Source organism: Synchiropus splendidus, chromosome 17 (assembly GCF_027744825.2).
Source record: "Synchiropus splendidus isolate RoL2022-P1 chromosome 17, RoL_Sspl_1.0, whole genome shotgun sequence".
NCBI lineage: Eukaryota > Metazoa > Chordata > Actinopteri > Syngnathiformes > Callionymidae > Synchiropus > Synchiropus splendidus.
The window spans coordinates 17,370,366-17,397,984 of NC_071350.1; the positions used below are offsets into that span (position 1 = coordinate 17,370,366).

A 27,619-nucleotide genomic window follows, 5' to 3' on the forward strand; every position below is an offset into this window, starting at 1 on the left:
AAGGATGTTTGATCGATAAAAACGTGTAATGTTTTGTATTATATTTGAAAAGTAGTCATGCATGAAACTTAAATTTTATTTGCAGAATTTGTGCTCTCTCTGCCCAACCATGGCATTCAGTTGGTTTAAAGTTTATATTTAAAGTAAGATATTGAACACAAAGTGGTTTGGCTTTAACGGTACGACCCTTTCCATTTCCAGCCACTAGATGACATGGCATCCTCTTCTGGCTCTACTCCAACGAACCCCCTTTCCAAGAGGGTGGAAAACAGCAAACAACGCCATTGAATATACGACAGACATATATGTCGCTGTTTCGGGGGAGAAATGAGAGTAATGTAAATAAAGTATTTGTGCTTAGATTTCATTTTAATGTACACATTTCTGTTGACACATTTATTTTCTTATTTTTTAATCTTCCTATTTCTCAGACACCAAATGCTGACGCTGTATTTGTTGGTTTCCCCTTTCTTAGTGAAAACTAAAATCATAGACTTAGTAAACTATGAATTTGGAGCCACCCCATAATGCTGTACATTTAGACCCCCAGTGTGATGAGGTTTAACGTGTAGAATATTTGGGATGAAGTAGAGAGTTGTCAGGAGATTTCTTGCGCTGAAATTCATCAATAGATGCATCACATGAATGATACACAGTCAGCACCGAGGTAAACAAAAGGATGAGACTGGCCTGTTGTCGACCATCTGATTTACAAAGTCAACTGCGTTATTAGTGCTTATGCTGACCTTCAGATTTAAGGGACAAACTCCCAGCTGTTTGTAGACCATCAGAGTTCCAGGTCGGACAAACGTTTCCATTGTTTTTCTCCCGACATTTTCCCGTGAGTTTCATTAGTGGCTCAGTCTTGTAGTGGCGTGCTGTCTCTCATCTTCAGCTTCTGCATCCCTGGTTAACCTCGACAGTCAACGATGACTGATGGAGCAAACACAACTTTGAGAATAACAGACAAATAAAAGTTGCTTCTTGCTACAACCATCTCTGCAGCTATAAGTCAATACCCCTGAATATTTAAAAAGAGATATATTATTATTAATATTTAGATGGACTTGGAAGCACATCGTAAACTGCCTGAATTAAAGTCCTCATTCAGGCTGTTTATGACGTGAGTCCATCTAACCTGCACTCATGGGGCCCGGTAGAGTCACCTGTATGTCCCTTGTGTTCGAAGAGAGGAACACTTGAGCACATCCTCAGCTGCTGTGCTACAGCACGAGGGGAAGGACGGTACCGCTGGAGGCACGACCAAGTCCTGAAAACCATCGCTGAAGCCATCAGCATTGGACTTGAGTGGGCAAAACGGTGCAGTCCCCCCAAGAAAACCATCACCTTCGCCAGAGCTGGGGAGCAGGGAACCCTAGCTAGAAGATCATGGACAGGCATCCTGACATCTGCCAGAGACTGGCAGCTGCTGGTGGACCTTGAACGGCAGCTGAAGTTCCCCAGCTACCACCACTCTGCGCTCGGACATAGTCCTGGTGTCAGAGTCCACTAAGCAAGCATTAGATGCATTCTCACAAAAAAAAACCCGCTATTATTAAAAAAATAAAAAAATAAATAACACTATATATAGTAGTCTTAAAAAATACGTTAGGAAATGATGAATAATTGAAGGATACAGAACCAGAATCTGGGGTATATCACGTCTATCTCCATAAGCCTCAAATAAGAGGCATCAGATGCTGTACTAACTTTTTCTATGAAAATATATTAACTTTAAGCCATCGACAAGTCAAGCAAATCTCAAACAAATATAGCAACGGTGACTCGAAATGTGAGCACATTTGTTCATTTCAAGTAGAACCATGAAATTAAGTAATATAAACAGTTGCAAAGCGCTGCGCGTTTTAAACCGCTCGGGGGCGCTGTTGTGGCAGATGCCAGTGATTCATTGTCAATAGCGACACAAAGAAGTGTGGCAGCGATTGAAGTCATAACAAACAATCCTAGCGGCCGGCTAGCGCAACTTCACCTGGCCTCTGCATTTAAATCATTTTAACAACAGCCTTTCGACAGATGGTAAATATATTTAGTTCATTTTCTTCCTAAGCGGTACTTTTACATGGATTTAATTGTACTCGAAGCAGCCCATCGCGACTTAAGTGTTATCTAATGCTTGCTAACAAGCCAAACATCAGCTAGCGATAATCCTTCCTGTCTTTCTTGTTTTGTGGAGCAGCGACTCCGTAGGAAACATGGAATTAGCTTAACAGGCAGCGGGACCGAGACGACATTAACGCTAAAATATCGAGGTGAGTAACTGTGCTAAGGTCGTACATCTCAAACACATGTCACACAAGTGACGGCGGAAGATTTTAGTCAAACGCAGGCTCATCGACTCTGTGGCTCCAAACCATAATAAACCGGAGACACGACGCGAAATAGCAAACTGCACCGACGGCGAATATTAATGGTTTCTTCTGAGAGACAATGTTTCCGAAAACAGCATCCTCTGACGTGGATTAATGGATTTATAGATCCACAATGTCTTTTTAGGATTGTCTGTTCAACGACACTAAAAAGGCCAGTCGAGTTGTGACCACAAACTTACTCTATCAATATACAATACAATATACAATATCTTTTCTTTCCACCTGCACAATATGGTTCAGACAACAATATAAAATCAGTGAAACACTTTTTTTCCGTTTTGCATATTCATACAAAATACACTTCTTCTAAAGAGCTCATTTTATGACATGTTTAAATGCAGATCGACTGAATTGGGAATTATAATGTTTTTTAATGTTTTTAATTTTTTTGTGGTTTCCAGCTGCTTGACTGCAGCTCATTGACTTTTTTTCAGTTCTGTTTATTGTGATCCTTCCTACCAGGAAATACCCCAGCATACGGAAGCAAACGCTCCACAAATAATCTCCTTTGACTTTGTACTGTTACTACCACATGTATTATCCACATACCCGCGGAACAATCATGGTGAAGGAGTGTCTGCAAACCTAATTGATTATTTGACAATTTAAATTTCTCTTTTCACATGCATGCTTGTTTGACAAAGACCAGGAATGCGGCATATACATTGTAGATATTGGCAGTTGTGGTTCACTGTTTGCCTTGAAATGTGTGTAATCAGAAGCGCTGTGAAAGTCTCTTCTCTGCTTGGATATTGATGATCGTGGTCCAAGGATGGGGCACGTCTGTGTGTGGAGTGTCGGGTGTTTTCTGAGCATCTTCAGCTGCCTTCTCCTCGCACCACCTACCACAGATGCATACATCATTGCTGTAAGTACTTCCACCTCAGCTGGGACCAAACTTGAGACTCATTTAATGAGTCTAAATGTGTTTTTGTTTTTGTAGCACTACGGCAACAACTCTGCCATATTTGAAGACCTACCCGCCTCGTTTGGATCCCCTCTCCGAAAAGATGGACTGAGGGTGAGTTTGATTTGGAAACATTCACTATTCCTTGGTCCACTGTGATTCATTTCACAATCTGTATACCAAACTCTTAAATTCCATTGGTAACAGGAGATGTACAGAGTTTAGGATTAAGTGTGTTTATCACTCCTTCCTCATGAATCTCTTAAAGCTACTGTATCTACTCGCTGTGGTTTTGTTTGCTCTCTTAATGCTTTCTGTCTTTCATTTCCTCATTTGGGTTGTGGAACTCGATGGAGATCATTTACTTGTTAATGTGTTGTCATAGCTGCTTTAGTTTCACCATAAGTGTGTCAATAGTGTGTCATAGTCTGATCATCTCCAATGGCAGCCTCGGTATCTTCATCTCTGACTCCAGTCTCTTCACTCTTGCTGCCGCTCTGGCGTCACAGTAATTCCTGACCTCCTTTCATCTCTATCCATCACTCTGGATGACTCTTTTCCACATCCTCTACCTCTTGTTGCTTCACTTTTCTCTTCCCCTCCTTCATACCCTCACTGTAAATCACTATACCATCAGCAAACATCGTCGTCTAAGAAGACTCCTTCGTGTTTTGTAGCTTAGGATCAATAGCATCCCTGTTTATATTTGCTTAATTTATCTTATAATTTCAAAGGGGATATTAGTGGCGGCCCGTCCTGTCAACGGCTGTTCCACGATAGACCCCCCTCCTCCTCTGCCGCCTGCCCTGGACTCCAACAGCACCAAAGTCATCGCTCTTATCCAACGATCTGACTGCTATTTTGATATAAAGGTTTGACCTGCTTCAGTCACATTGAACTCCTGCATGTTTTTCAGTTCTAAAGTCTAGGTTTTCTTCAGGTGCTGCACGCTCAGCAAGCTGGTTACGACGCCGTCATCGTTCACAACATGTACTCTGATTTTCTGCTCAACATGAAGTACAACAACGGTGAGAGGAGAGGGTCATGTACAAAGACCTGATGACTGAGTGATTGATTTTTGTGTCACAGACCCAAACTTGAATCACTCGTTTGAGGCCTCCCCAGCCTGTTACAGGCTATGGAGGAGATGTTTAGTTCCTTACTTTAATGCCATTAAAACGACAGATAAATACTCAGCTAGTGGATTTTTAGGAGTCAATGATTTTAGCTGAACTCGATCAAGAGGTGTGTGTGTGTGGTTGCTGTGGTTTGTCTCTAGATTCTAAACTTTGGTTTTTCATTTCAAGCATCTATCGCGGAGGAGATCACCATCCCATCCGTGTTCATTGGCTACAACGCCTCCCAATTCCTCAGGAAGAATATCATCCCTGAAGCCGGGTAAACGCTTCACCATCGTCATGACACATTTGATTCGCATCTGGGAATGACGTCTTATTTAGAACAACTTTCTTTCACTTAACATGACATCTTGGGGGGTGCAGTTGAAGTGCAAAGGTGGTCAGAGCCGTGATAGGGCAAAAATAGCATAAATACGAATAAAACAAGGCTAAGTTGAAGCTTAGAATCATTATGAAACAAGAAACATCTATTTTAATCAAGTAGAATTTATTATATTCTAGTGTAACATTTTTTTTGTGTCTGCAGATCCTTCCTGATCGTCATGCCAGATTTTGTGTTCCCCCTCTCCTACTATCTGATCCCCTTCACTGGAGTGGTCGGCATGGTTATTCTTGTCATGTGTGTCATCCTGGTGAGCGAAGCATTTCTGGAAATCCCACAAATACTACATTGTCATTCCACCTTAGCGACAGTTTTGAGCTCAGAACACATGACTACGCAGCTACATTTGTGACTGAGACGATGTGACTCGTCTGCCCCGCCCCCTTCTCTTTCACTTCACTTTTTCAGGTTCCTCAAAGTGACACGTTTCTTTTGAACTCGGACCAAGTCGGACCGTTTCCTTCTTATCATGTATTGATGTTGAAAACAAGAATTAGTTTGTAGTAAAATCTAATCCTGCATAATAATTACCCTGAAATAAAAAGTCACTGAAAGTGATTTGAGATCGGAAGTTAGCATTGTGCAATTTTCATTGTATTGTTGTTTAATATTTCAGATTATTCGCCATCAAGGTTTTTAATAGCTGATATTGGAGGGGCACTAGGGGGCAGTGCAACTGAAATAATCACGACTTAGAAGAAGAATGAATAAAACAAACACAAAAATAAACAGCACAAAGACCTCATCTGTGTATAATAGTGGTGTCTGTTGCCCCAGTTTTATCTGTCGCTCTTCTTGTGTTTCAAACATTTACTGGCATCACTCAATATGTTATCAGGACCTTGGATCGAAGGCGTCCATGACCTAGAAACGAGTGTGTTTTTATTTTTCCGCAGATCATTCGTTGTGTACAGTACCGGAAGCGGATGAGGAAAAATCGCTTGACGAAGGAACAGCTGAGGCGCATCCCAACTCACAAGTTCACAAAAGGTAAGGGAACATGGTGGATGAAGAATGGTAGAAACGCAAGTACAGCCATTCCATTCATGTGTTAAAGAAGGTTATGAAGAGAATAGGGAAGGCGTTCGACATTTCAATGTGGCTAATTTTGCTCTTTAATTTTCTGTTTTTAGGTGACGACTATGATGTCTGTGCCATCTGCCTGGACGAGTATGAAGAAGGCGACAAGCTTCGAGTTTTGCCATGTTCACACGGTGAATATTAAGGGTCCATTTGGATGATATTTTGGATGATGGGCTGGTGGTTTTAGTTGCCACACTGGCACTTGAAGGGACTTGGCGTCTCTTTGATGTGTGAAAACAAAAGAATGAGGCCGTTCTGAGTAAGCTAACCACCACGCCCGTCCCTCTCCAGCCTACCACTGCAGGTGCGTGGACCCCTGGCTCACCAAGACCAAGAAGACTTGTCCCGTCTGCAAGCAGCGCGTGACGCGAAGCAGCACGGAGCACTCTGAGTCTGACACGGAGGAGGATGCCGAGAGCCGCGGGGAGGACGACGGTGCCGAGGAGGAGCCGGACTCTGAGCGCACGCCGTTGCTCCGACCCTCCTATCCCGGAACCCCTTCTGGAAGCCCGACGGATTACCTGACCAACACTACGGTGACCAACGCCCAGTGCCTCACCCCTCCCGCCCACCACCACCACGAACCCCCTGTGCTGGATTACGAAGGGTACTATTCCCCCGAGGAGGGCACAGACACAGACAGTGAGGTGTCAGCCGGAGACGGGCGCCTCAGTGACGACGACACGGCTCAGCTCATTGGCCGGAACACGATGCAGGTTTGATGGTGTCACGTCACACACTGTCGCACTTAGTGTCAGTGCAGCACTCACTAGTAAAACCTTCACTCCGACACAGATTTCTGACACCGAACCTAACCACTAGTGCTGCGGAGACACGGGCGGGAACTTCATGCTCAGAATGAGTTGGGTGTTTTAGTGCAATATAATCATTTTTGTCTGTACGTTGAACTAACCAACTGAGAGAACATTTTTGAATCATCTTTTTAACATTGAACTCTCTCAGCTTGGGCGTCGCATTTTTCACGTGGCTGTCATGAGAGGATGTTTTTGAGCTTCGTCAAGTGGAACAAATGCTCTAATTGTTGTGGCTGCACATGAAATCATCACTTATAGAATGTTACTTTTCGGAGGAGGGTTCATGAATGTTGCCTTATGTTCTTTTGTTTTGAAGAGGGATACCCCGCTTGTGTGTATATCAGTGTGCAGATGAAATGGCTCTGGACGGCACCACACGATGGTTCTGTTTATCGTCACGAAGCCGGTTTGTCGACATGCTTGCGCAGGGACGGTGATCTGTGCGGCGTCATGACTGTTTGATTTACATCTCAAGTTTAAACAGGTTGTACGGCTTTGGCAATAAGTTGTCGTCCGTTTTATCTTAATGGCTCAATCTTTGAAGCTACGTTCACGTTGCTGGCCTTGTTTTTAAGTTGGACTGGATTCTTGCCCTAAAAGAGCCTTTACATTCTAAACTACAATAATGGGGTTTTTATTTCAGAAACTAGCCACGTTTTACTAAGCTATGATAGTAACTCCTTAACTGTGACTCGTTGTCATGTGACACGGAAATGAAATGTCATCTTTGTCATGATTTTATCTCTTTCTTAAGCCATTTTTAAAAACCAGAGTATCAAGTAAAACGCAAATTATTCTGCACATCTCTTCTCAAAAACTGAGCCACAGATGGCTGCTTTTTTTTTTTTATGTAAAGCTAAACCTGGTCCAGCTTGCCTGGGGAGCGTGACTCAGTAGGTCTGTAACACTCAGAGGCCATATGAATGGACGCACGTTTTATGTGAACTGAAAATAATCATAGCTCCATGAAGAGTATGGACTTTTAAGGACGTACACCACTCAATGATTCATTTAATGGGCCTTTTTGTAGCCAAGAATCTTAAATCTTAAACATGGATGTGTGTGCAATAACGGACTGGTAGATGTATGTGTTGCCATAATGCTTCATTGTGGCTTCATATTTGGAGGTCTGGCAACGTGAACGTGACCCAAGATGATTTTATCATCCAGATTTACACTTTAAACTTGTCACTGTTGTGCCTGATGTTTGGCACTACATACCGCATCAAGTCCCAGATGTAAGGAAGCTTTCACTGTCAGAGATCATTGAAAAGATTAAAACCGAACTGGACTTTGGTGTGATTCATTCATTTCTGCACCACTCATAATGGGTTATATATATTCATTCACAAGTATAGAAGCAGAGACATGAGCGCAAGATTAAGATCATTAGTGCTCATGTTTCTATGAAGTTGAACCTGCCAGTCAAAAGGCCAGGCAAGAAGCAGGAGCAGGAGGTGAACTGCTGTTGCACATGCTGGTTTCCCACTCGGAGTTGGGGTCTCGAAAAGAGTCTGACCAAGGGAAAATGGCTGGATCATTGATCTTATCACGGCCAAGGTCTGCTTTAGTGCTCGTGGTCCTGGTCTTATCCATAGCGCTGGATTGTAATGGTGTTCAAGATGATGATGTGGTAAGTTACAGGATTTGTTTTTTGAGTGTTTCATGCAGTAAAGTTACCAGTAAATAATAAAACAGTCGTTATTGTGTTTAAATTGTACCTTTTTACCTTCTGTAATTCAATCTATTTATTTCTGTAATATATTACGATTGCGGTTTAATCAAAGTAATGTTGATCAAGGTGTTCTGGATTGTTTCCATGTCCAAGATTTTGGACGGTCCTTACCAACTAGGTCTTGCCTCTGCTGTTCCGGGAGCCAGCACTGGACCAGCAGGCGTCCTTGTGATGAGGGATGGCCATGTGTTCCAACAGCGAGGACAGTCCCTCTTCATCCATGACCAGGAGGAGAGAACCATGCACATCAGACCACAAAACATCATCGACTACATGAGGCGACAGATGAGGTTCAGAGGTCGCACTAGGAGCGTGAAAATAAGGGGAATTTTGTGACTGGTATTGTATCGTGATATGTACAAATGATCCGTCCAATAAATTTTCTGTCAATAAAGGAGATATGAGGTGTTCACTTGCTGGTTTATTAAATCTGTGAACTTGGTAGGTTATCATTAATTGATAGAAACACAGTTTTTTTTCAACCATTTTTACTAAATGGAAAGTCTGCGCCAGATGATACAAATATAAAATAAATCAATGTGTCTGCCGGTGAAGTCAAGAACCAGGTGTAATTCACAGCTAGAACAGTGTGTGGCGCTTCTCAACGTGCGTCCGGATCTGAAACAAGCGAAAAAGAGATATTCCGGAAGTCTGGGGAGGACGAACTCGTCTGAGTAAATATCGCTTCGTAAGGTATTTAAGTGTCTTTTTGCAACTTTTGAGGATTTGGTTAACACAAGTTAATAAATATAGATTGAAGTATGTATTTCCATCAGATATAGCAGTTTTTACGTTTATGTTTTTTATTATTAGCCACCTGAGCTAAGCTAACAAGGCTAATGCTAAGCTAATGTATGTTGCCGTGATAACTCGGCCGTGATTATTTTCTTGACCAGGTTTCGCTATATTCAAATTTAAATGCTGTTTTAACTATGCACTGCATAAACACATTCACGTTGCTTGTAGTTCTTAATACACCCGTATTGCGCTTCAGTTTGCTTCACTTAGATAAACTGATTCAAAGTGAATATGTTTTCCCAATTTGCAAAACAAGGAATAAAAAAGACCAGTTTGCTCAATTGTGTTAAAACCTTCAGCTACTACACGTGTGACTCATGTATTCATGCCTTCTGTATTTTCAGATGGGAGACAGTGATGATGAGTATGATCGCAGGAGGAGAGACAAATTTAGGAGAGAAAGAAGTGACTACGACCGCTCCAGAGAAAGAGAAGAAAGACGGAGAGATGACTGGAATGACAGGTAACCATGAAAGCAGTCACTGTCTTGGGTACAAGAAATGTGAATCGGTCATGAATTAGTTTTTGTGCGCCTCATTACTCTGAATATCATGCAGGGAGTGGGACAGAGGCAGAGAGAGAAGGAGCCGCGGAGAATATAGGGATTATGATCGTGGCCGAAGAGAGCGGTTTTCTCCTCCGAGACATGACATCAGCCCACAGCAGAAGCGCATGAGAAGAGATTGGTGAGAAGTCTCTCAATTTTTCCCCCTCTTCTTGTTGTATTCTGTGTGACGTCTGCCCTGGTGTGCGCAGGGACGACCATGGTGGAGACCCGTACAGAGGTGGATATGATTTAGGTTATGGTGGTGGGGGAGGCCCAAGCTATGGGCCGCCACAGCACTGGGGACATCCTGACTTGCACCTCATGCAGCCTCATCATGGCATCCCAATTCAGGCGAGGTGAGGAAGATATTTTTGTATTTTCATTAAAGCTGAATCATAATGGATGTATGAACCTTTTCATGAAGCCACTGTTGTAATCGAGGAAATTAAATCTTGAACATGTTGTTTGATGGTAAGACTAAACTCGTGGCATGGATTTGTCGAGCTGTATCATAGTTGCTTTTTGTGTGTGGATAACAAAATGTTCTATGGTTTAAAACCACATTCAAAGCTGCACTATTCCAAAGAACAAGCTGGAAGGCATCTGTGCACTTGATGGCATTTCTTTCATCCATAGACACAAGTGGGTCATGCAATCAGGTCACCTGAAAGGGTTGTCTTATGATTTTAAATCTCTTCATCTCAGTGTCAGAATACTCGATCATGTAGTGATATTCAAGAGGACACGGTGTGCAAGCTGATTCTGTGATCCGTCTACTCTGCAACATAAGTGGCTCAAAAAAAATGTCACTGAAGACCGCAAATATGTTAAACATTTAGAATGAATGGAAAGTAAAATGTGTTATTTTCAAATATGCATACAAATTTTGCTCATCAACTAAGGCCATTAATATTTATTTTAGGCTTGGGAACATCCACGACATGGATCGGGGTCCTCCCCCTCTGGTCATGAAGAGCTTCAAGGAGTTCCTAGTGTCCCTGGACGATTCTGTGGATGAAACCGAAGCGGTCAAACGGTACAATGAGTACAAGATTGACTTCCGCCGGCAGCAGATGCAGGAATTCTTTTTGGCTCATAAAGATGAAGAGTGGTACGACCCTTGCTGCATCTGACCAGAGTTTTCACTCAGCACGCGCATGTTGACTTTAGCTAAGACCTATATTTGTTTCAGACCCGTTCATTTTATGTCCAACGCATTATGCAGGCATAGTTTTTACTTAAAGGGACCTTATGAAAAGTTGTTGCCAGCATGATAAGATCAGTACCGTGATTGAAAGTGAAATGCATGACTCCACTTATGTCTCCTCACAGATCATCTGACTGCATACTTGTTATTGTGATGAACACACCAAACCTTCTGCAGAATTTTGTGTGTTAATAGGTATTTCATCAGTTTAGCTAAATTATGAGATAGTAGAACACATGAAATATTACTATCTATATTTATCAATTTGTGGTCCCTTTAAGAGGAATCAGAAAATTATTTTATGACTCAGCCATGACACAACTCGAGCACACGAAACATCTTCAGTTTGGAATTCACTGTTGCTGTTAATGCAGAAAACCAACCCAAATTCTATTCAACTTGGCTCAAACTCGTTCTTTTCCTTATGACATGAATTGATCAAAAAGCCTCATCTCATTGACCTTATCATGGGGATGTGACCTGCTGCAATTTCATAATGTGGCCACTGTAACATTGTAATAACTTGCTTTTATTAGTTTTGTTGCCATAACTGCAGCTCTAATAGGGGTAAGGTTAGTGTGGTAGCACCTCCCGAAGGGTTATAGATTCATCTATGTTAAACAGACAAATTCATGTTGCAAATAAAGAATCCTGTTCTGAATAGAAAGGCATCGTAACAGTGCAATGTAGTTTGGTTTTTGAGGGGAGGTGTGCTGATCTGTCCAGCTGCCAACAGTGTGTCAACTGGGCTCAGCAGAAGAATAGAGCACAGCAGTTTTAAGTTTTGTGACCCACAAACATCAGCCCTCTGGCTGCTCCTGAACTGCTGACTGGCTCTTTTCTCCCGTTGATTTCAAGTCAGGATTGCTGTCATGACAGCTGTGCAAAGACAGCATGTGATCACAATGTTACGTTGACCGTCATTCAGAAGCGGGTCATTAAATTTGGGTTGGTTTCCGCTGCCAAGTTTTCATCTGTGTTTTTCTCTTAATGCCTATTATACTTATTTCGCAGGTTTTGTTAAACAGTTTAACCCCTTTTCTCCCCTCCACTCCTCCCACCACGTCGACGACGTGTTTTTAAATGAAGACCAAATAACGTGGAACGCCGCCCAAAGTCGGTTTAGACAGCGAGGGCCTGCGCTGCGCACAATGCAGCTGCACTTAGAATCAAAGTACCAGGGACTCTAGGTAGATAGACGTCGCAACTCTCCCACTCGGAGATTTTTTTTGTTTTCTCCTTTTTTTCCCCCCCACGCTATTGCTTTTTATGTTTGGATATAATACCCAAATTTGTGTGTGAACAGTCACACCATTGGGTTGACGTGGAGCGCACTTTCTCTGAAGGGATCCCGCTCTGTATTTATTTGTTATTAAACTGGCACAGACAAAGGTAACTGTAGTTCACTCAATGATTTCAATGTCACTGTTCTTAATGTGAATGTTTTGACTTCCTAATTCTGTTCTTTCCTTTTGCTTTGGTGAGTTAATCCCAAATTAGATCATTTTGATCAATATTTCCTTCATATAAGGCCTTCACAAATCACATAATGTGTATTTAAACTTGCATTAGTAGTTAAGTTGCTGAAGAAGTGGTGGATCCTAAGTCGTTGCTGTATTCTAACATTTGCTCTCCTCCATCCTCCGTCCCCCCCCGTAACTCCCTCCCCACTCTCATGCGGACCCGGACTCTGGACACAGGTTCAGGTCCAAGTATCATCCAGACGAAGCCAGCCGACTGAGAGCTGAGGCCCAGAGCGGCCTGAGGAACCGGCTGAACGTCTTCATGTTCTTGAAGGAGAATGGCTGGTTTGATAACGTCTCCCTGGACATTGAGCAGACACCAGCCATCATCAAGGTCTTGGATGCAGGTGAGCTCCTTGCATGACCCTTCCTTGTTGCAAGCACCGCTGAATGAGGATGTGAAGTTGAATGTGTTGTCTTTCTTTAGCTGTGATAAAGATGGAAGGCGGGACAGATCATGATCTAAGAATCCTGGACATGCCATCTGAGGAGGAGGAGGCAGCAAGAGAGAGGGCAGCATCTGGGTCTGGGGGAGCCGACCCCTCCAAGAGGAGTGACCTGAAAGGCCCGGAGTGTGACAACAAAACCTTAGTCGATACAGACAAGACTGAGAAGGTTTGTAGGTTGTGTGTGCTCTTTGTTAAATTGTGAGGCTGCTATTGATGTCCTAAAACTGCAGGAGGACCTCAGCGCTGCTGGCACTGAAGGAGGCGCCGCCAAGGATGAGGGGAAAGAGGAGGAAAAGAAAGACTCGGTCAGAGAAGATAAACCAGAACCCAAAAAGGTTAATTGGCTCTTCAGACTTGACGTTTACTGCTGACAGACTTGACTGAGTCATTTTGATTTCACCAGGCGCGAAGGAAGCGGAAGCACAGCGGAGACAGTGACGACGACGCCAGTCCATCGGAGAGCGAGTCGGAGTCTGAATCGGAGTGCTCTGAGAAATCTGTGAAGAAAGACGATGCGGAGGAAAAGGATGACGACGAAGAGGAGGATGAGGACGAAGGTACGTGTCGGTGCTGTCAAGTGTAGCAGCATGACAGGACGTCGCTTACTCACCGATCTGGTTTCTGAAGACGTGAAACCTAAAGGGAAAACTGAGGAGAAAGAAGAGGACAAGAAGCCGAAAGATGATTCCCCCAAACCTCGCCCGCTGCACCGCACCTGCTCTCTCTTCATGAGAAGCATCGCACCATCCATCTCCAAGGCTGAGATTGTTGCTGTGAGTTTTGCACGAGTCCATGACAAACTCTGGCTCATGACTAGTTTGGACTCGCTGTGATAACCGTACTTCTCTCCTCAGCTGTGCCGCAGGTACCCAGGCTTTCTACGTGTTTGCTTGGCCGACCCACACCCTGAAAGAAGGTTGGTGTGGACGAAACATTCTCAGAGTTATATCAGTGGTAAACTGCTATGACTGCAACCCTTCAGTCGACGTTTTCATGAAGCTCTAGCTAAACAGTCTCCGATGTTGTCACCGTCTGTCATTAATCGTCTTGGAGTCGATGAACGGGACTGTGTGTGCGCTTCTGCCTGTTCTGTTCCCACTGCGAATTTAATGCTGTTGCAGGTTCTTCAGGCGCTGCTGGGTGACATTTGACCGCAGTGTCAACATCAAAGAGGTCTGCTGGAACCTGCAGAACATTCGCGTGAGTGTCAACCATCTTCTATGTCAGAATCAGAATCAGCTTTCTTGCCATGGTCAGTGGGGATCCCACCAACTAGGAAAGTGCTTTGGAATAACGTGCTGTCATGAACTAAAATGGATTTGATGGGATTCCACATCGATTCTCAGATCGATGTGGAATCCTACAACTCCGTCTTCCTCTTCTCCTCTCCACGTTTCCCCTGCATGCTCTTCTTTATCTCTGTTACTCTGGATGGTTGATCTTTCACTATGCTCCAAGTGTCTTCACTGTCTTTATAAACAATGATTTATGAGTCAGCAGTTACCACTGAATTCTTCAAGCCTGCTGTGACTCTTTTCTTGCTCCAGCTGAGAGACTGTGAACTGGCGCCCGGAGTGAACAGGGATTTGGCTCGGCGGGTGCGGCACGTCAATGGCATCACTCAGCACAAGCAGGTGCTCCGCAACGACATTAAGCTGGCTGCCAAACTCATCCACGCCCTGGATGACAAAGGAGAGCTGTGGAGCAACAAGTCCCAGGACGATGGCACCGAGGTAGACTCAGTCTTGGTGTGGCTCGAAGTAACGTTTAGCAGGTTTTTGAAATGATTTTGTTATTATTTCCAAAGTCTCCGGGGCAGAACCCCATCCTGAAGAACATCACAGACTACCTGATAGAAGAAGTGAGTGCTGAGGAGGAGGAGCTGCTGGGCTCCATGAGTGGGATGGAACCAGAGGAAGGAGTCAAGGAATCAAACCCCACTGAGACTACGGTGGAGAGAGACGACAAGTTAGCCAAGGTCGGCTCCAACATCTAGACAAGTGCCTTCTCCATTTGTTTCAATAAAGGTTTGTTGCCCACGTCGACAGGTTCTGGACCGTCTGGTCTTGTATCTGAGGATCGTCCATTCGATTGACTACTACAACACCTGCGAGTACCCCAGTGAGGATGAGATGCCTAATCGCTGCGGCATGATCCATGTGCGTGGACCCATCCCTCCCAACCGCATCACCAACGGAGAAGGTGAGTCGCACTTTCAGTTTTCGTATTGACCATGTGATGCTATTTAGTTTTACAGTTACACACATCCACGTGCACACACGTATGTCTTCCTATCTTTGTGAGGACCGTCATTGACATACATTGACATCACCCTTTCCCCAGCCTCTCCCCCTAAACCTAACCATCCGAAACAAATGGCTAAACTTAACCTTTACTCAGAACCAAACTAACCCAGCTATTTTGTAGTTTTAACCCTCAAACTGAGGCCTGACAAAGTGAGGACCGACCAAAATGTCCCCAATCTGTTGATTAAAAACCCACAGTGATGAACACAAACGTGTGAGTCCTGGATTCATCCTAGAACCATACACTTCCATATTGTGATGGAAAGTAAGTCGTTGCAAACCCATCCTTGCTCAGCAGAGGGCGCCAATAAGCTTCATTTCCCTGTTGGTCCGGACTGATTTTAAGTTACAGTCATGCTGGAAAGATGGCGTGTCTGATGTGATTGTGAGTGCTCTGTAGTCACAAAGGAATCCTCTGTCCTCAGTGTTGTGCAACATTAAGAATTAATTCGGAGTGTTGACTCGTCATTAGCTTGAGTTCCTCCAGCATAGTTAGCATCAGCTGGATTATGTCTCTTTATTTCTCCTCTGCTCCCATGACCTCCTGCTTCCTGCTGAGGTGATCTTGCATTGTATCTCCTCAGTGACACAGTGGCAGAAGATGGTAGAAGAAAAGATGAGTCCATTATTCTGCGCAAAAGAAATTCTGTCAGAAGACGAGGCGGGGAAAATGGGGCGCAAGGATCCGGAGGAAGAGGTGGAAAAATTCATTTCCTCCAACACCCAGGAGCTGGGAAAGGATAAATGGCTGTGTCCGCTCAGTGGCAAGAAGTTCAAGGTCGGTCCTCCACAAGGCCCTCGTGGCTGCTTGCTGCTCACGCGATGCCAATTTGTGCCCAGGGACCGGAGTTTGTCCGCAAACACATCCTCAATAAACACGGCGACAAAATAGAGGCGGTGAAAAAGGAGGTGGTGTTCTTCAACAACTTCCTGATGGACGCCAAGCGACCGTCTCTGCCGGAGATGAAGCTGCCTCCTCTTCCGGCTCCAGGTGGGTGTCGACGCGCTTCCGTCCACAGCACCTGTCTGACTTCTCTGCACGTCTGCCTGCAGGTTTGCTCTCGCCCAGCATGCCCTTCCCTCCTCAAGCCCCCCAGCCTCCCATGGCCTTCGGTCAGCCGCACCCCCCTCTGATGGGCTTCGGTGGTGAGTTCTCTTCCTGCTCCACTTCAGCTTTAACGTCCTGCGGTGACTTGACACTCCTCTCAAAGGTGGCCCGCCGTACCCGCCCAACCAGTTTGGAGGTGGCAGAGGCAACTACGACAGCTTTCGAGGACAAGGTGGTTATCTGGGAAAACCACGCAACATCAGGTGAGACCACTGTACGTGAGATTCGCTTCCGTCAGTTGATCTTCTCCTCCTCGGTGGAGTTGCCTCCCTGATAATGTGCCTCCCGCTTCCATCGCCATTTCTCAGAATGTCTCGCGGGGATCCCAGAAACATCATCGAGTACCGTGACCTGGATGCTCCGGACGACATGGACTTCTTCTAGTCTGCCTCCCACGTCTGTCTGGGACTGTGGTTGAAGAAGAACCGGTGTCTGCTGTACACTTTCTGCTCAATAAAGTGGTGACTAACTTCAGTGTAATTCTTGTCCCGTCATGTCTTGTGTGAGGTAGAGCAGAGCGACAGAACTCTAGAAAGAACAGAACACAGCCGCTTTAAAGGAAGACAGGAAGGAACATTCCCTGCTGCCTCTTTCATCTCAGATGCCTCGTATCCTTTTTTGTGATTGAAGGATTATGGATTGCGGTGAACAGCTGTCTAGATTGACTATTGTGGTTCAATTCTGCATAAGTTACAGCTCCATACAGTGAGCTGACACTTGCTGCGTGTGTTGTTTTAAGGGCGTTGCTTATTCCTGAAACCCACCTCTGGTGATGAATGAGATTATTGTATTGACATCTTCACACAAGTTCAAGTTTATTTGACACATTTCTCTGCACATGAGAAATGTGCACGGAGATTGTTGATGAAGGAAACAAAGACATTTGCTGCGTTTACAATCCGTGAAAATCTCACATGGTTTCCAAGTCCCTGGGTTCAGATCCCTTTCAAATAATTCGCAGCTTGTGGCTTTCAGAGAGTCCACAGCTGACCTTGTGCTCGTGAAAGAGTTTGGTCAAAGCCTCCATGTAAAGTCCGTGGTAGTGGTCCACCTCCTGCTCAGTGGGTGTGATGCGTTTGGGCACGGAGATGGGTCGCCCCACTAAGAGAGGAGAGGGATTAAAAAGCTGCTCATCTTTGTCCACGGTTCGACCGGGTACGTACCGACGGTGGTGATGGGCGTCTTGTAGGGCAGCAGTGCCAGCCGCTCGCCCACAAAAAGGCATGGTGCGAAACCCATAACTTTCTTGAACAGGTCCTGTAGCCTCCGACCCATGGTGCCCTCTGAGAAAATCACCTGCTTGAAGAGTTCATTCTCACCAAAGGAGTAAACTGGCACCAGGTCAGCCCTGAGGAACAGCAGCACACCTCAGAAGGCTGCATCCAGATCCAACTACTTCTCAGCTCTCACCCGAATTCCAGAGCCAGCCGGACGAACCCCTTCCTCTGTTTCATCACCACTGTGTTCATTCCAGGAGCTGACGCCAGCGACTCAGCAGCACCCCCTATCACGATCACCACTGCGTTCCCTGCGCCACTTTTCGACAGGAGGTGGGTCAGGCTGGGCTTGCTGACCGGACAGAGCCCTGCAGGGAGAGTCGGGTCACTGAGACTCAGCTCACAGACTGGCTATGACCCTGCGCTGTGGATACCTGCACTCATGATGTAGTCCCTGAAGATGGGGATCTTGAAGAGCCCGGCCAGTATCGCCAGCGTCGAGCGAATCCCGGGAAAGGCCTCGGCAAAACCGCTGCCCTCCGTACTGAAGCAGGAGAATCCTCCAGCACACATGATTCCATGAGGATGACAACCAAGGATGTAGTTCTTCTTCGGATCCAGCTCAGCTGTCTTCACCAGCTGTGAAGGTGGAACGGTAGGAAGAGATTTACTGACTCACTGGTCCAACTGAGATACAATGGGAAACGCTGCTGTCCTGTCAGTCACACCAGTAAACCAGTCTACACATGACCAACTCTCTCCTCATCCTCACCATCTTCCTTTCTTTTCCCCACGTCCCAATCTTCAGCCTTTTAATCCTCACCCGACTTATCATAATCATCACTCTCCGCCTCACCATCACCAGCCTTCTGTTGTCCCCTTCACACCTACGTTTCTTCAGTGTTTATTATCTAAAGCAGGTTACTCACTTGACCTTTGACATTTACCGTGAGACAGAAACAATGAACTGTAGTTTCTGAGCCCAGCTTCAGGTTGAATACAACTGGAGCAAAAAAAAAAAACTATACACCTGAACATATATTTCAGAAGATTCTTATTCACGATCACATAATCGTAGGTGGAGCAGGTTCCTACCTTGATGGGAAAATAGTCCCGGAAATGCTCCCAAACCTTCCACTTCCGAACAAACGCAGATCTCCTGCCCCCTATGGGCGAGGCAGCCAAAGTCAGTCGACTTGTTCTGGTCAAAGTTGCGTCTAAACTGAAGTCCCTGTCACCTCGTTCAGGCGTGTCCCAGTCGATGACCAGCCAGGTGAAGCAGAGCGCGGAGATGGGCCACAGCCAGGTGAACATCAGCGCCACCAGCAGGATGAGGCAGCCCACACCTGCGGGGTCAGGTGCGTTCAGGTCCTGGACTGAGCGTGTGTCGGAGTCTTCTTACCCATGAAGAGGAAGGTCAGCACCCACTGCAGGACGCTCAGCGCCTCCACACACTCTTTCCATTGCGACTTGGCTTCAGTCATTCCTGCGGGCTGCGGCTCACACCTTTCACTTTCACTTGACCGGAGGCTGCAATCATGAGATCCGCACACTTCAGCGGGATTATTAGCCCTTATAAAGCAGCAGATTATGTCGCGGTGACAGAGACGACTCCAGAGAATCCTGGAAACCTGCTGGCAGCGGCATCAGATGACTTCCTTATGAATAGGAGAACACCGACAGGCTTGTTGCAGCCTCACTCAAATACCCGCCACAAACCTCCTCTGGCTACTGTGACTCTGAAAACACGACTCGCCCAGACTGAAGAGAAAGGTTTACCTTGTTGTCGCAGCGGGTTTGATGGCGATCCAGCGCTCGAGGAAGAGCTTGACATGGAAGGCGCACTTTGACCCGGCCATGCAGAACACAGATAACAGATCCACTCCCCCAATACTGCAGCGCACACACAAACAAGTGTGATTTCAACACGTCGGGACACGTCCGGTTGGTTCGGCCGTGTCTCAGGGGAGCTCACCTCTGTGAGGGTCAGGACCTTTCCCATTCTCATCCTTCTCCTCCTTGTTATTCTTTCTACCACATTTACTTCCCTTGAAACCCTTTTATCTCCGCGATCATGTTTGTCCTTATGTTTCTCATCCTCTCTGTCAGTCAACGTCATCCTCATTCCTCATCACTCTCCTCCTCACCTTCCACATCCTTTCTTCCTCACCCATCTCACCATCGTCATCTGTACTGGATACATCTCACCCTTCTTCTGCATTCTCATACACTTCTTCTCATCTTTTTTCATCCTCATCTCTGTCTTCTGTCTCATCGCTACCATCCTCCTTCTAAACTTTTCCTTGTTCATCATCATCATCGTCCAGACATTTTCTTGTCTTCACCTTTGTCATTTTCCTCATCATTCTGACCCTAAACTTTCCCTTCTTTCTTCCTTTTAATTTGCATCAGAATCACCACCATCTCCTCACCTTTCTCTTCAATCGAGTCCAACCTTTCTAACTTTCCCTCATCGCCATAATTTTCTCTTTCGTCTATCTTTGACTTCCTCACTTTTCTCATCTTCTTCATCCTTCTCACCTTCCAATTTTCTCACCATCGTCCAGACTTTTTTCTCCTTCTACTCATTTCAATGTTTCTCGTTCGCCTCATCCTCACCGTCCTTCTTCTCGACCTTGACCTGTCATTACATCCTTTCCACGATCCCTCCATCCTCACTCGTGATCGTCTTCATCGACACCCCACTCACCTGTTCCTGCGTATCTTCACTCGCATCACGTTTTGTTCCCCCCTCCCCCCCCCAATCACATCAGGAGTCATCTGCAGCTTTTCTGCCTGTCAGCTGCTTCCACTCTGGCATCCGTCAGCACCACGGACAGCTCCTCCTGCTCCCCAAGTCCTGTCCTGTCTTCAACTCTGCTTTTCATTCACCACACTCAACAATCAGGGCCCTTCCTTTAAACCTGCTCCCAGATTCACCACAGATTTTTGGGGTGCATTTACTTCTACTGAGGTAGTTGATGGAACCAAAGACCATGAGACCAGAGGTTTAGCTTCGTCCTGTTCCTATCAAGGTATTTTTTCTCTCAACTTTTATTCCTCATGTTGCGTTGCTTTACTCTAAAACTGGGGGCTCAAACTCAAGACCCGGGGGCCCACAGCGACTTGTAAATGGGTCCAAAGTAAAACAGTATACACGCTTTTCATGGACGCGATTCGGTCGCGTCTTCCCGCTCACTGCTGTCAGGTTGCGTGTTTATACACTGTTGGTTGTGTTGTTTCCCTGTGTATGTCTATTCTGACCTCACACTCCCCTCCACCCTGCCTGCACTCTCTTCTTCACCCACTAAAAATGAACAAAAAAAACAACTTTTTGGGGGGCAGAAACGTGAAGTTTTACGGAAATATACTGAAAAGAATGTGTGATTTGAAATGGAGGGGAGTGAAAACACGCACTCAAATATGTACTTGAGTGGAGGACTATCACCGTTTTTTATGCCACACTCTGTATATATATGTATGTATGGAGGGATCTAGCTCGTCTATCAGGACAGGTTGTTGAACAACCGACTGGTGTGGACTTGGCTCTTTCACACTTTGGCCTCTGCTCATCTGATACAGTATCTTCGCATCTCCACGTTCTCCGCAAGTCTCCAGGGGGCGTGTCCTCCTCCACCCCTCATACGGTGCGTGGCAAGTGCCCGGCCCATCATTTCCAACTCCCATTATGTCACGCCTGTATCATGGCTTAGCGCGGTTTAAAGTCTCTCCAGCGCCACGTTGGATTTGAAACAGTGTTACGTCACAATAGTGTTTTTATCGAGAGGAGGGAATAACTGGAGCAAAAAGACGCGCAGCAGCTGGCGGCTTGACTCGCGGCCAACAGTGATGCTTTGGAGAGAAAAACAATCGGTCAGGAAGTGCCGTGTGAATATTAATATGGATGCAAATGTGCGAGCGTGAGGAAGCCCAGTGCGCGCTCATCTGCGCATTCCTGTTTTGACGTGCGCGTCGCTCCCCTCCTCTCCCGCTCGCTTCTCTGGAGCTTTATTTTGGTGGAGACGATGGCGATCTCGGCTCTCCGCCGCCGTCAACCCGGGAAAATGGAAGACGGTCCGGGAAAAGCGTCAATGCGCTGAAAATAGCGATTTTTCTCCGCTGCCACTCGGGGATTTTTCCCTGCTCGCTGTCTCGCAGGACAGCTGTGTCATCAACAACCGGCGTGGTTTTGTTGTTGTCTGCTCGCTACGGAGCGCTTTTCTGCGCCAACCATCGCTTCGGAACTGAGGTAGGTGTCGTCTTCCTGATCAGAAGCGGGTTCTATGGCGGCGTTGCGCCTCGCGGGCGGCTGTCATCGTCAACTGACTGGCGGCGGGTTCCACTGCAGAGACGCGGAGGCCTGCTGCCTCGTGTTTCACCCCGAAATCCCGTCGCCAGATGCCCTGACAGCGCGAGTGCGTGCGTGACCAGGAGCCGCGGTTCAACCTTGACGCCTGACAGATCCAGTGCGCGAGGGCCAGGCCTGTCGTTTCAGCCGCAAACACGCGCAGCTCGGTCGTGACGGCTCCTTATGAATATTTGACTGAAAAACAAGCCCGCGTCAGCTGATCGTCCACACACGCGCGCACACAGGCGTGATTCTGCAGGGCCAACATCTGTATGGCAGAAGATGGAGCTGCAGGTGCCTTCAGTCTGCTGCGTCTGCTCGAGCACAGACCCTCAGATCTCAAAGGCTCTTCTTTAAACCTGTTGTCTTGTTTACTGGCCGACAAATGACGCGCTGCCATATTTGCTCCCCACCGAGCTTCTGTCCCCTCCCCATGGATTATTTCTCCGTATAAAGCCATTTTTATACTCGCCACTAAAGCCTCGTTTGATTCGTCTTCGAGGTGCTCAGTGTAAACACTGCGTATATAGTCCTGTTCTTTTGCTCTCATTCTGAGATCTGAGCTCCCAAAATACAACTGTAGTATTTGAGAAGGTGCTGTTGTTGTTCTCCATGAAGAGGCTGCTGTTGATGGAGCTTTAAAGTAAAAGTGCGCTCAGGATTTTGTGTCCTCTCGTGAACTTCCTTCCAAAATCACAGTGGAGCCAGCTCAGGTCGTATTCCGGAATCACGCTTGAAATAATCCACTCTCTGTGAGGGACACCCTGGTCAGGAGTCCGGTCCATCACACCGAGAAACCCCCCACACACAATTAGAGCCTCCATTTAACTGTGTTTCTGGACTGTGGGAGGAAACCTGAGTGCCTCAGCACGACCACTCCTTGAGATTTAGGAACCATTTGAATGTGGTGAGTTTGCGTCTGCTTGTTGACAGCGAGCTCCAGGAGAGTGGGGACGAGCAGCAGCAGCAGTGGATTTGGGGTCACTGAGTGCAGCGACTGTGTGTGGGGAATGCAGGAGGGATTTTGGCTGCTTTTGTCAACAGTGTGCTCACCTGCCGTTCCCGAATTCAGACGGGAAAACAGGGATTATGTGAGAAAATGGCAGCTGAAGTCAACAAACTAACGTGGCTGCTTTCATCCCTGAATCTCCGCCGGTCTTGAGGTGCTGAACGTACCGCGACCTTGATGAGTGACAGGTCAATAAGAGGAGAGCAGTTTTGACTCTCGACTTCTGAGACATCACCAGCTCCTCGACAGAGGATTGTTTGATTTTGTGTGTGGTGGTTTATTGTCTGAAGGCAGGAAGGTTGCAGGTTTGAATCCAGCTGGAGGGACTGACATGAACTTGTTCCTTTCCCGGGTTTCCCCTGCTTCTAATAGTGGGTGGAGGTCCCCTTTTCTACAACCTACAAGTCTGAGGTCCTTCTTTCTTCCTCGATTAAGTCATTGAACTCCATCTGTAGCTGCAAAGTCTGGGAGGTTCTGAAGGAATGTTGAAGAACCTCACAGTCTGGTTGTCCACCACCAGCTTCAACTTCCGCGAGAAGTGGTTGTGAGATGTTCTCCTCTTGAGAAAGGTCAAGTCTTGTAAGGTTTTATTCCCTTGAATCTCCACCAGAACATGATGACCTACAGGTCACCAGGTCCTCCTGGAGTCTGTCCATCAATGACAAGAATATCATCTTTGCAGTTTTGGAGGAAACTGGGTCACCACTGTTTCTTCTCTGCAGTGGTCAGTAGCTGTTATTTAAAGGAAAATGGACATGGCCATTCGATTGTTAGGCCACTGGTTCATCTGGAAATGTGTTTTCTAGTTCTGACGGAAACAAGTTTATTGAAGGTTTGTGTGGAAGGTGCGTTTGTGTCGAAAGTGTGATGCAACTGTTGCATCCAAATCGTCATAATTTTGCTGCCTAACCGACGTTCACTTGCTGAGCCTGAACAATTTAAAATCTCCCGCTGTTACGCTAACACACTCTTAAGCGCCACGGCGACGAGAGTCGCTTCAAAATTCTGTTTAACAAGCTGCCGCGCTTGTGCTTCTAAAGCCGTCAGCGAGGACGATGCTTTAGTTTTAGTTTCAGAGAGCGGCAGTCGGAATGTGTCCTGAGTTCAACCCAGCAGCTCTGAACGCCTCCCACACGCCGAAAAGAAAATCTTCAAAAAGTGTCTCTGCTTCTGCAGCATCACTACTTCCTGAGTGGCTCTTCACATCATCATCAGTGATTCTTCACCCCTCCACTCATCTGTTTAGCTCTTTAATATTCATTTTATAATATTTGGTGACTCACATACAAACTCATATACGTCCTAATGATTAATACAATTCTCAAATTACGACAAGAAAATTGACTACAAGCAGTACTATACCTGTATATATATATATATATATATATATGTATATATATATATATACACTTAAACATGAAAGGATAAGCTATTGATAATGATAAAATATTACATTGGGAATAAAAACAAAATAGATAAACACAATTATGATGAACTTGAGCTGCATTTTGCTCCTGCATCTTTTACGTATATGAAAGTATACCATATTTTGGTTTATGTTTTTTGCACTGCAACACATTTTGTCATTACATTTTTGCTTTCTTTGGTTGAACATGCTTCTGGAGACTCGCACTGGAACGCACTTGTGATGTTTACTGGATTGCAGTTCACCCGCGCGCCACTAGATGTCAGTAGAAGTGACACAGCTGAAATGACATGGCTCCTATAAGCAAGTTGTAAGGGGTTTACAAGCCCTCTGTGTGGCGGGGGACCCCGAATCTGTGACTTTGACCGAGAGGAGGTGATGGTGAGAAGCAGGATAAATGATGGTGAAGAAGCACAAATGGAACGTTGAGGGGTCAGAGAGGAGATGGACCTGTGTGCGGAGGAGGACGTGGTTGAGGGACAGACGTTGACATTTGAAACCCATTTCTCTGTCTCAAGGATGGAGAGTGGATTTATGGGATTCCCTGGAGACCACGGATTATTTAAGTTAAAAGCAACACTGAGGTCGGTGAGGTATTTCGGAGGGATTACTGGGCTTTTGTGGTCAGGTGAGATGCAAGCCTCGTCTCTAGAATAGTTTCCAATCCAACCTGCATTTACTCGTGTCCACCAGTAGGAGTGCACAAGCGCTGGTGGCGCTTCAGCCCATGGTCATAATGTTATCGGCCGCTCTCTTTCTCTGGTGGTTATTTTGGTTTGATCTCCGACGCCGGTGGTTTCCGGCTGAAAGACCGGAACCTTTTCATCGTGAGACCACACGCCGGCTTGGTGTTTTATCTGAATTTCCCTCGCGGGGTGAGCCGAGGACACGGCTGTTACTGAGCCCCAGCAACTGACTCCCTCTCTTTCGAATGGAGCTCCGTTCAGGACGCTCTTCTGGGGAGGAGACTGGAGGAGGAGAGTCATTCATTCTGATAGCTTTTGAGTTTCATAATCTGTGGTTTTCCACTGAGGATCACTGTGGAACGGGAAATGAGCATGTGACGTTCAGATTTTCAAAAAATACTAGATGACTTGAAAGAAATGCTGTAAAACGGTGACTTTTCTCCAAAACTTCACAGCAAAAGTGTCACTAGTGACGCTGCACTAGTGACTTTATTCTAGTCATGAGAATTTGGACATCTATGAACAGATTCAGAATCGTCCAAATCGTGCCCCTTGCAGCCATATTTGTAGGCAAATATGGTGTCGCACATGGCTTCATCTCATCTTCGTGATCGGACAAAATTGTGGCCCCTCACAGAACTTGCATGGGATTGGTTGAAATCGTGTGAATAGTTGTGATCTCAACTGCCTGTTTACTGACTACATATAGCATGTTGAACATTTATTGAACGCCGATCCATATAATGTTCCCTGCTGGCGGCTCTGGCTGTCCAGGATCTTGTTCATGTTCTTGTTCAAAAAGATTGCGTGGATATTTTGTGGTTAAGAAAGAGCTCAGCTGGAACAAACTGGCTCAGTGGAGAGTTTGAGGCATGTCTGGGAGGCTTGGCCGTGGGTTCCCGGCAGATCATGGCTGGATGGAAGGTCTCTCCGTGTTGCTCCAGCTGGAATGGTGTCATCATCGAGTTGTTTGTTTTTCCTAACTGCAGTGGCCGTGTCTCCCCGCTGAACTCGTACACAAGTTCCCTCCCGCCGTGTCTTGATTAAAGGTCACTTGCCGGGGTCCTCCAGCCCCCACCTTCCACCTTGGGAAGCTCTTGAATGTCAGTCCTGCCTTTCGTTGCAGCAGAAATGCGCCGTAAACATCTTTAGCTGTGAAGTGAGTTTGCTGGCAAATATTTAACATGGAATGTGCAGACGCAGATGTTGGCTGGAGCTTGTTGCCAAGCAACGCGAAGCATGTTTATGTGCCCCAGTCAGACTTTTTTTTTTATTGTTGTTGCCACCAAAAATGTCTGATTTTGCAAAAGATAAAAAAAAAATGCAGTGAGAGTTGCGATAATTTATAGTTTTGGAACGTCATGACGGGAAATAAGGACCTTTGCAAATGAGTGTGTGAAAAAATTTGCGAAAATCTAAATAAAAAAAAAATATGATAAAATAAATCCATCTTTTTTATGATGTCAGTAGTTTCAGAGTTTTTTTGTTTTGTTCTGTAACATGGGCGGAGCCTGACAGAGGTTTGGATGGGCGGAGTCTGAGAGGAAAAGGTAAAACAGTAGCTGCTGATATGTCCCACAAGGTTGGGGGTGTCAGAAACAGCCTGGAGAGAGATGGATCTGGTGGTCGGCCATGTTTGTTTACATCCGCCCCGTATAATGTTTGGGTAACGCTGCACTAGTGAGTTTATTCCTCAGTTCAACCATGGGAATTTGGACATTTATGAACGGATACAGAATCGTCCGAATTGCGACCCATGGCGGCCATATTTGTGGGCAAATATGGCGTCGCACATAACTTCATCACAACAATGAGGGAGGGAATATGATGTTGCACCTGCCGTGGAGAGGGCGGGGACAAAGGAGACTCAAGTGAGGGGTGGAATTGGCGGGACAAAATTGCAACGCCTCACAGAACTCGCATGGGATTGGTTGAAATCGTGTTAATAGTTGCGATCTCAACATCGCCATCTCCTGGAGGAACTGCCTGTTTACTGACTACATATTAGCATGTTGAATATTTTTTGAACTCTACGTCTGTGTCCGTGGTGAGGGCTTGTGGTTGGAAGCTGTCCTTGCGGGAGAGTGCTGCTCTTCGGTGGGAGGAGTTTACAGGTGCCACTGCTGTGTGGCAGGAAGTAAGGAACAACTATCTGCCACTCACTGCCACCCAGCATCAACACACGCGCCAGTGTAGCCGCGACACACGCGCATGAGACACTCTGTTGCCGTTTCCAGTGGAGCCGTTCTGTTTTGACAGCTCAGAGCTGCACAGCAGTCCGTCGCTAATGTAAAATGTCCAAATGGACCAGTTGAAAATCATGTTAAACGCTTCTTTTTAAAACGCCTCTCTAAGCGTTTCCCAGTCGTCGCTGCAGTGTGTAGTCAAGAGTAATGATGTGTGCTAATGATTTCCTTCAGGCGACTCATCTTTGCTCATTTCCCCCTCTGTTTTCTTCTCATTATTCCCTCCCAAAGTCATTTGCATGCCACCGTGCCAACGGAAGAAAGTTGAGCCGCTTCAAAAACCCACCTGCCTTCAAAC

At 46.0% G+C, this 27,619-nt stretch overlaps 4 protein-coding genes across 6 annotated transcripts in view; 3 read left to right on the forward strand and 1 right to left on the reverse strand.

Moving 5' to 3' along the window:
* Positions 1–1,922: 1,922 nt before the first annotated feature.
* Positions 1,923–8,093, forward strand: rnf167 (ring finger protein 167). The gene is made up of 11 exons (XM_053847458.1): positions 1,923–2,037; positions 2,198–2,270; positions 3,110–3,258; positions 3,334–3,411; positions 4,032–4,169; positions 4,238–4,325; positions 4,605–4,695; positions 4,963–5,068; positions 5,715–5,808; positions 5,952–6,032; positions 6,193–8,093. The coding sequence occupies exons 3-11, from the start codon at positions 3,163–3,165 to the stop codon at positions 6,621–6,623; spliced, it is 1,203 nt and encodes a 400-aa protein (XP_053703433.1). The 5' UTR covers positions 1,923–2,037; positions 2,198–2,270; positions 3,110–3,162; the 3' UTR covers positions 6,624–8,093.
* Positions 8,094–9,048: 955 nt separating this feature from the next.
* Positions 9,049–16,883, forward strand: srrt (serrate RNA effector molecule homolog (Arabidopsis)). 2 transcript variants are annotated; one of them, XM_053847455.1, is made up of 20 exons: positions 9,049–9,144; positions 9,594–9,712; positions 9,807–9,935; positions 10,006–10,152; positions 10,719–10,907; positions 12,704–12,873; positions 12,954–13,141; positions 13,206–13,310; positions 13,379–13,532; positions 13,603–13,748; positions 13,830–13,891; positions 14,097–14,175; positions 14,523–14,708; positions 14,783–14,953; positions 15,024–15,177; positions 15,866–16,059; positions 16,122–16,272; positions 16,335–16,427; positions 16,493–16,592; positions 16,698–16,883. In XM_053847455.1, exons 2-20 carry the CDS (start codon positions 9,594–9,596, stop codon positions 16,771–16,773), a joined length of 2,613 nt encoding a protein of 870 aa, XP_053703430.1. In that variant the 5' UTR covers positions 9,049–9,144; the 3' UTR covers positions 16,774–16,883. The 2 variants fall into 2 exon arrangements, with proteins under 2 accessions (XP_053703430.1, XP_053703431.1); XM_053847456.1 differs by having other exon boundaries at positions 16,493–16,603; positions 16,698–16,862.
* A 309-nt stretch (positions 16,884–17,192) lies between these two features.
* Positions 17,193–19,470, reverse strand: mogat3b (monoacylglycerol O-acyltransferase 3b). Its single transcript, XM_053847459.1, has 8 exons — positions 19,386–19,470; positions 19,009–19,136; positions 18,845–18,952; positions 18,702–18,772; positions 18,041–18,245; positions 17,800–17,974; positions 17,553–17,737; positions 17,193–17,490 (listed from the first exon to the last, which is right to left on the reverse strand). Exons 1-8 carry the CDS (start codon positions 19,463–19,465, stop codon positions 17,336–17,338), a joined length of 1,107 nt encoding a protein of 368 aa, XP_053703434.1. The 5' UTR covers positions 19,466–19,470; the 3' UTR covers positions 17,193–17,335.
* Positions 19,471–21,307: 1,837 nt separating this feature from the next.
* The window catches only part of LOC128748154 (neuronal tyrosine-phosphorylated phosphoinositide-3-kinase adapter 1), a 31,349-nt gene continuing 25,037 nt past the window's right edge, over positions 21,308–27,619 (forward strand). For both annotated transcript variants that reach the window (XM_053846597.1, XM_053846598.1), the window contains exon 1: positions 21,308–21,855. The gene's annotated coding sequence lies outside the window, so the exon portion shown is untranslated. The remainder of the gene's footprint in view (positions 21,856–27,619) is intronic.

Coding starts and splice junctions, on each gene's coding strand:
- rnf167 (XM_053847458.1), top strand. CDS start 3,163: ATGGGGCACGTCTGTGTGTGGAGTGTCGGGTGTTTTCTGAGCATCTTC. Junction 4,326..4,604: donor CAACATGAAGTACAACAACG/GTGAGAGGAGAG, acceptor TTTCATTTCAAG/CATCTATCGCGGAGGAGATC. Junction 5,069..5,714: donor TTGTCATGTGTGTCATCCTG/GTGAGCGAAGCA, acceptor ATTTTTCCGCAG/ATCATTCGTTGTGTACAGTA.
- srrt (XM_053847455.1), top strand. CDS start 9,594: ATGGGAGACAGTGATGATGAGTATGATCGCAGGAGGAGAGACAAATTT. Junction 14,709..14,782: donor CCCAGGACGATGGCACCGAG/GTAGACTCAGTC, acceptor TTATTTCCAAAG/TCTCCGGGGCAGAACCCCAT. Junction 16,060..16,121: donor TCAGTGGCAAGAAGTTCAAG/GTCGGTCCTCCA, acceptor ATTTGTGCCCAG/GGACCGGAGTTTGTCCGCAA.
- mogat3b (XM_053847459.1), bottom strand. CDS start 19,465: ATGGCCGGGTCAAAGTGCGCCTTCCATGTCAAGCTCTTCCTCGAGCGC. Junction 17,975..18,040: donor GGACTACATCATGAGTGCAG/GTATCCACAGCG, acceptor CTCTCCCTGCAG/GGCTCTGTCCGGTCAGCAAG. Junction 17,491..17,552: donor GACGCCCATCACCACCGTCG/GTACGTACCCGG, acceptor CTCCTCTCTTAG/TGGGGCGACCCATCTCCGTG.